At 41.5% G+C, this 14,364-nt stretch overlaps 1 protein-coding gene across 1 annotated transcript; it reads left to right on the top strand. All coding sequences in view use genetic code 11, as the record gives it.

The window, feature by feature from the left end:
- Nucleotides 1-3,822: 3,822 nt before the first annotated feature.
- Nucleotides 3,823-11,705, top strand: EGR_07944 (serine-type protease inhibitor; the record flags this gene model as incomplete). The annotated part of the gene is made up of 7 exons (XM_024497193.1): nucleotides 3,823-3,861; nucleotides 4,849-4,894; nucleotides 5,345-5,437; nucleotides 5,923-6,576; nucleotides 9,265-9,704; nucleotides 11,043-11,193; nucleotides 11,509-11,705. 7 exons carry the CDS (start codon nucleotides 3,823-3,825, stop codon nucleotides 11,703-11,705), a joined length of 1,620 nt encoding a protein of 539 aa, XP_024348391.1.
- Nucleotides 11,706-14,364: the final 2,659 nt, after the last annotated feature.

Genomic DNA, 14,364 nt, shown 5'->3' with positions numbered 1-14,364 from the left:
TTTTAAAAAAAATGAAATTATTCACAAGCGTTAAGTTAAGTTAAACATTTTTTGAACGTATTGATTCATACGGTTTGCACGTTTAGTATATGACTACAATGCACGGTATATGCAAGATTGCACTGACGTCTTTTTTTGAAATAATGCAGAAAAGTTGTGTTTTTATAGCCGCAATGTGGAATTTTTTATTCTATGATTGGCATTAAAACTTTACTATATGGCGTAGTAGCGACAGCAACTTCCCAAACAAGCATTCAACTCTGGGATATAACGTTTCGAGTCCAACCTGAAGTTGAAAATTGACATAATACCAGCTAGTGTATTACCATCGCACTGAATAAATGAGCGTCTACTGGCATGGCTCGAATCTTAAGCCGTCCAGTGGAAGTGTAATGGCTGTTCTTTAATTGTCCGCGTAACCGTAACTGGGAGGTAAGCGAGCAGTTGAGGTATTATTCTGAATACTAGTAAAAAAATTATTGTCTTCTATAAGCAATGTACTCGCGTTTTCCAAATATATGTGCTAAAGTAAACTAAAGAATTGGATCAAGGCACATTCTTTACACGCACTCCATCATCTTAGTGTAGCGTCCCGAGACTCCCTGAGGACGAAAGAAGACAAAATACTCGGGCTGAATATATTCAGCGCGGAGAAGGTGTCTGGACTATTGGTATGACCTGAAAGGCCAGCCCACCCAGGGAGGTACAAAAGGGCTCATTCAAAGCCCAAAAGTGGCGCCTCACCAGAACCGAGGGATAAACCACTATCATGTTACATTAGTATTGCATAATTCCAGTGCCGCAATTAAATAATATGTCACGTTTCAGCTCCTTATTTACATTTTAGAAAAATGGCGGCGAACAGTTGCTTACAGCTGGTTTACCATCAAAGAGGTTTGATGTGAAAGTAGACAAGATTTTCTCCAATACAATTCGGAGATCATGCCACAAACTCGTGGCGGCAAACGACGCGAGGGGAAATCTGGCCCCCAACTTTGGCTAGAACCAACCTGTGAAATAATTAAACGATCCGGGATTGACTGTTGCTGGACAGCTGGGCTCTAACCTACTGGATTGACATATTAAGATTTATACTTCGCTTTATAAAATTCCTTTTTTTACCAATATATATTTTGAAAAAATCGGTACAATTAAATGCTTTACTTCTTGCTTCGGAAATGCATTAACCGATCGTTGGTGCATATTTCTTACTCCTATTCTTTTCTGAAGTCGTTTGAATGCCCATTACTAGGGAAGAAAATGTATTAGTAACATACAGGAGGGCTTAGAGGTTACTGACATGGCTCGGAGGCCATGCCACTCAGTGAAAGTACAATTGTAAACGATTGAAGTGCCTACATTACTAAACCCAGAGTTGAACATACTATCAAAGCATTTGACGAAATTTGTGCCATTAAGAATGTGTTCAACAAAATTTAACGCTAATTCCTTAGATGAGGACAGGGCAAAAGGGAATTTGAAGAAATTTACCACTAAGATGAGTGATTGGTTTACGCAATAATTTGGCAATTTGCTGTCCTTTGTTCGAATTTACTAACCATTAGTAGATTGTTCCATCGGATAAATTTTCATTTTAATGGGAAGTAGACCCCTTATCAGCATCAATTTAACCCGAAGATGGGAAGCTGGAAAAATGATATAGTCATTTCTCACCTTATCCAAAAAATAGGCTAGCAAGTAATAAAAACTAAATTATTGCTAAAAAAGGTAGCAACGCATATCGTGTCAATTCATGGGAATAATCCGTGCAAATTTGTCTTCTTGCCGTTCTGCGCTCTCCCCGAAATCCTACTTTCGCATTCACTGGTGATGCAGTACTTCACACAAAGGAGAAACGTTAATTTTTTTGTGGAAGAGTTTGACCTCTAAGCTTGTAACAGTAGCTCTCAATTTAAATAATTGTTGGGCCCTGAAAAGTTTACCAGGTTAGAACCACAACTGGTCACAACTAGGCTATCAGTTAGATGGGTCAAAAGAACCAACTTTCCAATGACATCTGAAAATCACCAAATCAAGTGGAGGTTCTTTTCACAGGAAGGGTGAGATGTGCAGTATCTTCTGATGTGGGGAGCAAAACCAAATGATAAATGCAGTGGTTTCAAGCCGCTTTTGGAATGTCTACCCCTTTTGCTGCTAGAGTAAGGGAATCAATGACTCTCCCTTTGTCTCTGCCTTTAAAACCTTTGAACAAGCCGACCGATTAGATGATTGGATAGTGTAAGGGAAGTTATAGGGGTCCGGAGATCGACTCCGCACCAGAGGCCAGTAGCTCCCGCTCATCACGAGGTTCGAATATGCGAGGACCACTTTCCGCTTAAAAGGCGTATGCAAACAAACATACATTATGAACAGGAAGTTTACAATTCTACAGTTAAAGTGAGATTCTGTTTACGGCCTCACAATCGTGGGAGGGATGATTTATGAGGGCAAAACTCCATCAGCTATAAACTGCACTGCTATTTACTCAACAATTTTAACAGGTCAGGGGTAATTCTTCTGTTTTTTTCTTTTTAGACCGGAAGTAAATAAGACAATCTTTAAGTACCCTTTATTCGAATTAACACGACTGCTGATACTACTCAAACTAAATGAGCAGCTGATAGCGAGAATGGCCTTCACGATCGATAAAGCTAATGCAAAAATTGGGGAAAAAGTGCTAAAAAACGGATACAATTAAATCGAAATTTAGCTGCTAAAGCCCAAATTTTAATCAAAATTTCTCTTTTGTGTATGTGCGTGGAAAGGCATGGGAGTGTGGATACGCGGATTGATGACTGGGTGCTTTGCATCGCACATGTGGGCGAAAGGGGAGGCATTCAATGCCCCTACAGTGGGCACCAATCAAAATTCCCCTACCAATTGATTTCGGCCAATGAGGCAAGACACTTACGCTGCTTCTAGAAGTATTTGAAGCCTTCTCTGGTGCTTTTGGTGGCTAAATCCACTTGCTCCCCTTTGCAGGTATGTTCTTATTTTAATAACTTGGGCTTTAAAAGATGGTAATTCTTTGGTGAAATTATTAAGCTCATAATAAGTAGACGAAAAATATTCCAGATCCACATTGAAGAGCAGAAGCTAAATTCTAGAAGGACATTATCCTTCTTTTCTCGTTGAACGCTGTCGATAAACAGTGCTGGTGCTGCTCTGACCCTTATTGAAAGAACGACTCGCCCACTAGCTCAGCATGACTTCTAAACTCTATTACATAAAAATTTTTAGTAGTCATGGCTTCTTTAACTGAAACCATATCAATATGACGTCATTGGTGTACAAATGATAACAGCTAGCTGCACTTGTCGACAGGGGATTTATTAAGAAGTGTGAAGGCTTAAAGGATCTTCTTATCTTTTCCTTTTTCAAACACCCCAATGCATTATCTTTTAAAAGCCGGCCACTGCAATCAAATTACTTCGAATAATTAAAACAATGGGAATCATTTTAAAAAAAGCCCCGAATCATCAATATGCAAGCTAGCCTAACGTTTTTTAAAAAAATAGGTCTATTTTATTTAAAGAATCCGCCCAAGTAAGTGTTTAGCACTAAAGTTAAATAAATCATTATTTTTACGATTAATTCAGTGAAAAAGTTTGACAAAACATAATTTATATCATCGCAAAGAAGGCTAAAATCCATGTCGGTGTGTCAAAAGGAATGTGACAAGCCACTAGAGTGGCTTTCTCACCCGCAAAAATAATCCTATTCACCTCGATGCAGTGTTGAGGCAGATGAAGAAAACAAAAAGAAGTTGAAATTAGCAGCATAAATTGATAGCCACACTTTCCTGTAATAGTGTACTGACAGATGGCCTTGGCATCAAAACCGTCGCATTTCGATGTGCCGGTATGAGAATTTGTAAGGCTTGTGCCTCAAGCAAACTACCTATTTTAGATCGGCCAACCAGATGACATCAAAGCTAAATACACTGCTGAACCTCAATCTTTAAATATTTTACTAAAAAAAGGTTTAAAATGTTCTCAGTCGGTCAGGCTGTTGATTTTGCAGGAGTAAAACATTGACCAGAATATTATGCAGGAATCATAAACCTTCGCATTTCCTGCCAAATTCATCTAATAAATGCCCCATCTCTTTTGAAGATTAAAGTATTTTCTTCTTTCTTTACAAGGATTTTTTCTATTATCTCCCCAAAAGGCAACGTATCTTATAGTTAAGCTACCAATGCCATGTTTTTTTTGTACTGCCTTACATGCAGGGGTGCTGGAAGCAACACATCTGTAGGGCTAGGGTGAACCCTTTCACGAGGTCACAAGTGCCCTTCCAATACTTTGAGGTCACCACTTTGAAGGTGATGACTCACTTTTCAACCTGACGCTGCCTCTTTAAGAGTCCCAACATGGTGCTTAGGGCACTCCTAGATCGTCCAGACTTTGAATAGGACTGGCATCCTAGACCTGACAGGCAGACTTGCTGATGACTCATTTGGGTGTGCGCTTTGTCCACTGTCTACTTTGACTAATCCCATTTGGCATAACCTTTGTTCCTTCCTTAAGAGTATCCATGGTACATCCAACCACTAAACCCATCAGTCATTTCTCTCACTTTTTCAGGTTGGTTTCCAATTCGGCAATGTGGAAAGGCCTTTTGATCGCTGTGAGTTAATGTTGCTATGTTCACCACAAAAAGATAATTCATTAAAAATTGACAAAAATGTTGTAGGCAGGGCGGAGAATCTATTGTTAATACTTTGTTGATATGATAGCAACCGAGCCGAGGTCAACACACTTGGTGAAAGTTCATGCCTATAAGGTTCTGTCAGTGTTTATCTCAAGATGTGATTTCATTAATGGGTGTCTTCTTGTTTCTTCCCAGGTTGTATTTGTGTTTCTGACGGTCAGTTCTCAACCAACGGAACCCGGTAAGCTCCCATTTTGGTCTCCCGTGACGTGGTTAACTGTTACATGATGCGTGTCAGCACTTAACTGCACCCTTATGCAATATTTACACTTAATGAAGGTGTGGTTGTCGCCTTTTTAAGGTGCCACTGGGGTAGGACACTTTTCTGGACCCAAGGTTCTCCTCTTTTTTGCCCTCCTCCCCTTTAAAAACGTTGTCTTGGCCATTTGCCCAACGCAAAGGTGGATTGCTGACTTGACACAAACAAACAAGTGAGGTGGGAATTTCAAAACGTGGTTGTGAGATAATAAACGGTTTTAGTGTCATGGGGTGGGGTCACAGCACAAACGATTGATTTGAGGCAAGCAATCGGTGCCAAAATAAGTTGCCAAGATGTCCAAATAACTTTGTCTCTCGAGGAGAAATTGCATCTGGGTGCAGAAGGATCTAAAATTTCCTTTGTAACTTTTAGTTGTGGAGACTCGGGATAGTGAAACTCAAACACCGAAGTCAGAATCCGAACCGGCAGACGAGGAGGATGAAGAAGAGGAGGACGATGCGTTAGGTAAGTGTTAATCACTCCATCTACCACCGATTTACCTCTGAAGTCATCTAGAAGGGAAGGGTTTCCGTGCTTTTTCATGTGCTCTTCGGTATAGCTCATTGAAGTGACACCATGGAAATCGTAGAGCAGGGATTTAGTAGTTGGTTGCTCTCTGTGCGGGATTCTTGACTGGATTGTATGTTATTAAAGGCTGTCGGGTTTGATTTCGGTTGCGAAGCTTCCAAAAGCACTTGATGAAGAGTCGTGGCGCCAGAACTTAACGCATCAATAGCATCCAGCCATGCTTAACATCAACTTGCCAAATTTATTATCTTAATAGGTGACAAAAAGATTCTAAGACTCATTTTTGCGTGAACTTTAAGGGTGGTAACATATTAAGGAATTTGCTGTTCCTTCTTCTATCGGTTATTGCTTTATTTAAAGAAGTGTCAACACTGTACGATCTAACCAGACCATCCTGTTTGTCTCAATTACTGGTAATCTAGACGAGACGCCAGAAACATCGGATCTAGGACTAATTGAAAGCTCCTTCGAAAACTACGACGGCGACATCTTTGAGATTTCCCCCAAAAATACTTCTAACTACATTGAGGAGGACACTAAGGAGGAAAGTGATGGTGAAGTTGATCAAGAGGTTACCCTTGAAAACTCGAGTAGACCTCAGCACATATATCCTCCATCGGAGTACTACAGGGAGTCTTCCAGGTCTGCTGAATTGCCAGAGGGTATCAGGGAGCCGAACTATGACGCAGCACGACGCTATGATGCAGAAGAGGCAAGACAACCAGTTTATGAGCCACCCATAACTGCAGAAACGGCCTACACAGTATCCTATGGCAGTCAGCGTAAGGAATTACCGCCTGTCGACGATAACAGGTTGCTGTATCAACCAGAATTAGATGCAAGTTACCGCCAGGAGGCATCGCAATCACGAATACCGATGTATAATGCATATGCAAGGCCACAGGAGACCACAACTAACTCCTATGAGAGACGAATGAGCCAAGTGGATCAGTACTGGAGAGAAGAGGAGAGGCGAAAGCGGATTTATGAGAGCCAGAATACCTACAGACATCCTTTGGCTAATGAACGGATCGACGGTTGGGATCAGGGTGACTGCACCTACGACTCCATGGGACGTAAGTTGACCAGTGTTACGGTCCTTTTATGTCTGTCTAGTCGGTGAAGCAGACGTATTTTGAAGTGGGACCTGAAACATGGTAGGCTTCATGAATTGAATGTAGTTCCATGCTTCCGTCGAAAGGACAAAATTGCGCAACATTTGCCAAGGTCGAGCTGTCAAAGTGGGGTTCAACCTTGGGTGAAAGACAAGTCCACTTCTACTTGTCGATCTTGACTCGATTAAGATAAGCCGCGCTCTGCTGCCTGCCGCAACTCAGAACTCATAACTGGAGAGATCAGTGGCTAACCTCTGGAAATTTAGCGACCCTTTTATAGGTCTCTGCAAATTTACCGATTCAGGAGCCCTTTATGGAAGCACTCACCAAAAGACGCTTTATTCAGCTCTGATAGACACCTGCAGCACCCTAAATGGTATCAAGAGGTTTCTGATTTCACCTAAGTACCAGACGCTAAGCAACGAGGCGTCCTTGATAATCAGGTCAGTCGAGGGACCTTGCCTTGGGGATAGGATAAAATTTCCAGGGTCAATGTAGGGGAAAAATTTCCTTAACTTTTCTTCGCTTTTTGGGATACCACCTTGAAATCGCTTTGAAAGATAGACAAGCCATCGCAAGTCAACTTTTTGTAGATGCAAGTAGGCTTACATTATTGTATTTCTACAGAATACAGTTCAAATTCACTCGAGCAATCTCAACCTACAACAAGTTATGCGTCTATGGGATGTCTAGTTTCAAATGCTCCACTCATTGAGTGACCACAGTGATAAAATGACTGGTGAAATCAGAGCTACCCAGATGGCCTAGGGCCTAGCAGCTGGACGTCCCAGCACAGCATAACTGCACTTGAATTAGATACTTGTGGGTCTTGCGTCATCGTTGGAAAGAAGCTTCATCGTGTCTCACATGTACACGCACAAGGCATCTGGAATTGTACATGTATGTCACGTGGGTCAGGTACAGCGAGTGGGAAACAGGCAGACGTGGCGCTTACTACTGCAGGTAGTGTCGCCATGACAGCACACAATTTATGGCTGTAGAATAAACCGTCCTGGATTATGGGCGAAAATCGCACTTACTGTTAAGAACAGTCGCTCAAAATTTGTGGCAGATAGATGGCGTACTACCATCGAGAAGCCACTGACAAAAACTCCTCGATAAATGAACAAAATTTCAACATCTCATGCCACCTTCCCTTTGCCAAAAACTAAAAATTTAGAAGTCGAAAATAAATACAGGCTTCTTACTACCTGCATATCTTCCGTTTCTACATTTTATTGAAGGATTTGGGCCAGATAGACACAAGTAGATGAGAGGTAACTGAGGAAAATCAAACAAGGTTTCCCATCTATCATGAAAAAAAGTGATAACAGGTAGAGTGATTTCAGTGCTACAAAAGCGCCATCCTAAAGGCGCCCTGGCACTTGACATTTTGTTATCAGATCAAGATATCACGGTCTTGGCAGCTTCGTCATTTGTACAATAGTAGGAAATTTCGCTGTAGATATTTACACCATGTTAGCACTAAATTTAAGTGATTTCGGCTATTCAACATGATTTGATAGCGAAAAACCTACATAATAATTTACAATAATCAATCGGCATAAAAACTTACAGAATTTACGTATTTATCTGGAGACGGAAACTTGGATTGGGATGGAGGAGAGGCAAGCTACGCAATACTGCCCCATCCTCCGTATACTTCTAATGGTATTTCTTTAGGCGGTAATTGTCACTCATTCGTGACATTCGACAACTGCGCAAGAGAGATAGCAGTGACTACCCTTTGTCTCAGGCTTTATAAAAATGCCCAGCAAGATTGCGTTTCTTTGGAAAAAAACGTGTTATTTTTGAGATTGTTTTTACAGCCAAAAACTTCAGAAGTTCGAGCAATTGGGTTCTTTTAAGTATCGCGCCAACTCATTGATTACCTTTGATTTGGGTTTTCAAAAATTAGAACAAGTCCAATTATGTCGTTTTATTGCTGTAAAGATGTGCTTTCGGAAGTTGGATACCCTAATTAAATAAATTTAATTCTGGATTTATTATAAGAAGTCATTTTATCCATCACTTTTTTCTCCATTTCCACTAATATATAAAATTCTCTGTGGTATTGAATTCCAATTCGCATACTAAATCAAGACGAATAACTGTGCTAACGTTGTTTTGTGTGTGCGTTCGTGGACTATTTTGATTCTATACTTACATGATTTTACTCATTTGTTAGATTTATGCTTATGCACAGAGGTTCCACATATGGAAAATACTGAAAATGTTCGGAAATTTTGCGCTCGGATTATAAAAACAAAAAAAAATACGAAACCGATTTTCATGGATTTTGTTGCTCTCCGAGTCCTTTCTGAAGGCAAAATACTTCAATATTCTAGGACAGAGTATGTATTGCCAACGTTCATAATCACTTAGGGGCTGCTGACATGGCCCAGAAGCCATGCTCCCCAGTGGAAGTATAATGGCGAAGACCTAAGCTCTCACGTAGCTAAAACGGATAGCTAAAATGCAACTAAATTTCTACGGTTTACGTTGCAATATCCAGGATAACGCAGCCAAGCAATGTAATGAATAAATCGGCCACTTTCTGAAATTCTGATGAAAAAAATAAATAGACCTGCAACGATTACCCACTGAATTATAGGACCAATTCATATAAGTGTTTTATCTACTATACAGGTCCAGTGAACTGTCTAACCGGAGCTTCAAACAGCTATAACACCAACGACGCCATTTCAATGAAAGTGCCTTCATCGCCTCCATTGCCACTTTCGCCAACATCGAACGAGAGCTCTGCCAGCACGGAGGTCGAAGCAGAGAAAGCAGAATCAGAGGCGGAGCGCAGCGCTTTCCTTCGCGCCAATCGTGTGTATTTGAGTGCTCCGCGTTGGCCAGTGCGTGATATGGATCGCCTCGGCTCTTACCCGCGCCACCCCGCCTGTCGGCTGCAGCCAGAGTGGGGTGTGGGACCAGAGGAGCGCTCCGCCTGGTTTTATTCACAACCAGATGGTCGATGTCTCTGGTTCTCCTACAATGGTCACGGCGGCAATGCAAATAGGTTTTACTCGAGGGCTAACTGCGAGTCTCTGTGTGTCTTTGATCAGTTCGATTTGTGCCAGGTAGGAAATTCACCCAGTCAACTTCATCATTGTCGTAATTCAGTATACACCTTCCAAACATGTAAAACAATGGTTGCAAAAAAAATAAAGTAAATATGTGCCTAGTTAAGGATACGCATCTATGAGGCATATATGGGTGTCAGTCCGCAGTTTTGCCACATGCATTGCTTAGACCTGATGCTTATGCTTTAAGCCCATCAACTGGGCAACCAAATTTGAACTTGTTATCAGACATTCTGGTACCGAATTTGGAAAGGGTATACCAAGAAAAAAGGGTAGAAAAAAAGTGATGATAAATCTTCGGACGGCAGTGCATCACATGGGAAATAGACTTCCTCCTTTTTGATTAACACAGAAAATTCTATCACTAGTAGAAATGTTCAAAATTACTTAAAATGTAAAATAACAACAGCACGAAGACTTTATTCATCTTTTTCTATTAGCAGACAAGGTATAACAACAACAAGCACCTTTCCCCACAACACACTACACTTTAAACGGTGAAATAGTCGACCGAATTCACCGAACTTTCCTCTCAAGTCGAAGCATCGTTCCATCATGCTACTTATTTTCGTGCACACGAGCTTTTATTTCTTTAAGATTTTAATCGCCTACTTGTAAAAATTCACCAAACCACTAAAAGTACATTCCTAAATCGCAAGTAGTCCTACTTAAAAAATGCCTTTTTCATGACAAGTGATCTAGATCGTATTTCCCAGTTGTTTCCTATTGTTTGGCTTACGTTTACACATTGTTACAAGATTTTTTCTAACTTTTGGTTATTAAACTTTAATGGCTTATTTTCAGTTTATTACACACGCTATTAAATGATTCTAGTCAATTTAAACACAAACAATGAAAAAGTTGTCCTTGTAAATAAACTATGCTCTTTACAATCATTCAGTAATTATTGACGTCCTTTTTGAACGTTAACTTTTGAATTGGTCTTGATTGCAAAACTGACAAAAAATCGTTAATTCTTAAAACAGTAGCATCGGTTTTTGTTTTAAAGTTTACCTCAAATGAAATATCAATTTGTGCACTCACTATGAGATTCCTAAACTATAGCAATTTTGCATTAGAATGCGTTAAAGCTCCTTTATTTACACCTTCATAGAAAATGTGTGCGTGTCTAGGCGACAAGTCGATAGTTGCATGTTTGCTACCTAACTCGTAACCGCTTCATGAATGACATTTTTGACACCCATGTGGTACCTGAATAATTAAGTTTGGCGACGAGACATCTGGTAGTGTAACATCACCTCCTGTTGTCATGGTAAGAGGAACAACAAAACTACCAAATGTTCTCTGACTAAAAGAGTAATTATCTCTCCTCAGAACGCCAGATGTGGTTATCCGGGCAGCCACTGTATGTTGAGAGGCGATGAACGCTGCAAGGCCCACGCGAAGAGTCGTGGCAGAGAATTTGACACTGAATGTCCGCCCGACCAGCCAGTGTGTCGAGCTCGTCGTGCCATCATACCTCCGGGTACGTTCCTGTCTCAGTAAAATTAAAATTACCATTTAGAGGGCGGTAGAATTGATCCAGACTGTTAGTGAGGTCTCCGGATCACCACACATACTCCCAACACACAGAGCATAATCTGGTGCCGATTACGTGATGCGTGCGTTAGAACCGATGATCAGCTCCTTCACTTGCCATAATGTCAAAAAGACCTCCATCCTACTCAAGTCAGCCAATGAACAAGTTGTCATGGCGGAATTTACGGAACCCAAACAGAGCTAATTTCAACTAATGGAGAATCTAGAAGCTTAAGCTTTGTTTTCAATTCGTTATCCGTAGAATACAACACGGAGCTGATTCCGTACGAGTGTACAGAGCATGTGGATACGGGTGGGTGTTTATTGAAGAATCCGCAAATCCGCTATCACTACGATGTCGGCTCGAACACCTGTCGTGCCTTCTACTTCCACGGCTGCGGTGGCAACAACAACCGCTTTGAGAGCATGCAGGAATGCATGAACCACTGTGCTCTTTGAATTTCATCTCCATCTCCCGCTTAATCTATTCATGCACACAGTGCCATTTCCTCTATTAATCTATTTCAACATTATTCTCACCTTTTAGCTTAAACCTTGCCTTCCTTTTGGAAGGACGCATTTTTATGGGAAGAGAATGATATCCACCCTTGTTTTTTTGTCGAGGACTGTTGAAGCCACTTACCCTGTTCTCCTTTCTGCGTTGATTTCAATGGGCAACTTAGTCATTTTCCAACGTCACATGACTGTGGTACGACAATTTATCTTGCCTACTCTCGGCGTCACAAATGTGTGACACGCGCATTACATCACATCGTGACAGATTAATTTAGTGGTAAAAAAAGTGGTTTTGATTTAAAAAGTACTTTGGATTGGTGAATTTGGCTGTGAAAATTTTGGTATCGGTGCCTATGGTGGTTGCTCCTTTCCCCACGGGGGAGAAGGGTGGGGAGTGTAAAAATCGAAAAAATGAAAGAGGAGGAAAAGGCAACCTTTACCAAATTTTAACTGAGAAAAATTGTGTAAAAGAAAGTCAACAATAGGCTAGAATTAAGACACCAAGAAAGTTAGTACAGTTTTCAGTGGAAGTTGCTGTAACAACTTCTCGAAACACGAGGGGTGACAAGAAGCGGTGGGACAGTTTATATGCGTGCATTATGGAGGAGGGAGGAAAATGAGACACTCCAAGTCGGTGCGGTACCTCCTCATTGTGCTTTCAATCACCTGCCTCATCGGTTGAACCTGATGTCAGCGATTCCAAGTGATCTGACATCGACAAACCAGATTGATTGCGACTCCAAACGGGAGGCTGTGGAAGGTTTCTGCTGGGCTCGGTATACAGTGGGAAAGGTAAGAACTTTCTAACTTTTAGTGAGGTAGTTCCAAATCTCCTTCAAAACGGTTATTTGACGATAGATTACACGATGAAAAGAGTGGACGGCATTTTGGCCAGCCTTATCAGTGAATGTCTTGCAAATAGTCGTTCAAGGATTCCAGAGCCACCACAGCATGTCATTAACACAGTCAAGTGGCTTAATAGTGCATCATTTCCCTATTTCCCTCGACTTGCCGTGAATATTCGCTTAGCGTTCGCCCACAATGGAAGTGTAGGGTGGATGTAGTTATGGTTCATAGAGCTTTTCCCCCACTGGGAACCGGGCTGATACTTGGTATTCAAAGTACGTTGGCCTAAAAGAGGCTATAATGTCACTCCGCGTTGAAGCTAGTCATTATAGGAAGCGTTTTGTGGTATATGGTTTATCAAGATGTTCTGCGAGTGTACAAAATGATCGCAGCTATCAAACAATCCGTTACGCAATACTTTGAGGAGCATTATGACAAAACACTGAACTACCCAGAACTTCCATGTGTGAAGACCAAGAGGGATTGTGGAATTGTAGAACATTTTGCCACTTTAAAGTGTCAAGAAGGATCTTGGAATTATTGCCACTGCCAGAATGAATTAAGAATTTGTCGGAATTCGATTGATCCATGAATTGGAGAAATATTTTAGCATCAAAATTCTGATTGGGTTTGAAGGAGTTGGATCCAGGTAGATTTAAAACGCGGCAATTGCCAGAACTGAGGCTTCGCTACTCCAGCAGGACGAGAGAATTCGGCAGGATCCGTCACTAAGCTTCTCAATTGCGTGATCGTCACCAGGGTTCCCGATCGTGCCAGAGATGTTGAGAGGATACGGCAGACTGCCCATACATTTGGAGTACGAATGGAAGTACGAAGAAGCGTTCTGTGGAAAGCGATTGCCAATTTGCCGCAGTTGTTTAGAGGTTTTCGTAGGAAGAGAGTGAAGCTGGCTATTTTCGTTTTCTACTGGCACCAAATGTATCCCCACATTAAGCGCCGGGTGGGTCCATACAGCTTTATCTTCACTCAGTGTATAAAGAATAACGTGAAATATCTTTACCAATCGCCTACTGAAGGTAAACACCAAGGTAATTGGCGAAATGGTTTGTCCAGAAGCCGGAATGAGATTGTGGGCGCGGCCGCCACTCATCCAGACCCAAAAAACGCCAGTTGGGGGGGCCACAACAAAATCAGTCGCCGCGGTAGTTGCCTCGATTTCAGGCGATCCCATTCGCCAACAGGATTAAGCGCGAGAGGACAATACCGCTTAAGCGTATGTTGATGAAGAAGGTGACATCCACATTTATTTGCCTTTTGCTTTCTCCTAGTGATAACCAGGTGAAAAAGTCAACTAAAAAGGAAAAGTTTTGGAGTCACCTGCATGCCATGCGCAAGCAGGTGACTCCAAAACTTTTGTGGATGTCAGTCAGACAGCCATTTCCTCCACGTAGACTACGTAAACACACTCTTGGAAAGGACTGTTTTCATTGGATGAGGCAAATCTTGATGTGATTCAATGTCGGGCAAAGAAGCATATCATTGGTCAATCTAAAATTGTCCAATCACGGTGCTGACAGCATTCACATACATATATTTAGGGCACCCGTGACATCCCAGTGGTAAGCGTTGTGGGTGAGTGGATTGGTGTGAATGCCTGGTGGCCTACAAATGCGCCTATTCACATAGTACGATACAACTGGAAATAGCGTAGGATACAACCAGGACAACGAGGATCAGTGAATTAGTCCGTAGGAGCAAAGTCCAATTTTGTTGGGCCGACAAAACGCAAGACCTG

This window comes from Echinococcus granulosus (assembly GCF_000524195.1).
Source record: "Echinococcus granulosus chromosome Unknown EG_S00091, whole genome shotgun sequence".
Classification (NCBI taxonomy): Eukaryota; Metazoa; Platyhelminthes; class Cestoda; order Cyclophyllidea; family Taeniidae; genus Echinococcus; species Echinococcus granulosus.
This window is presented reverse-complemented; position numbering and strand designations above follow the sequence as displayed.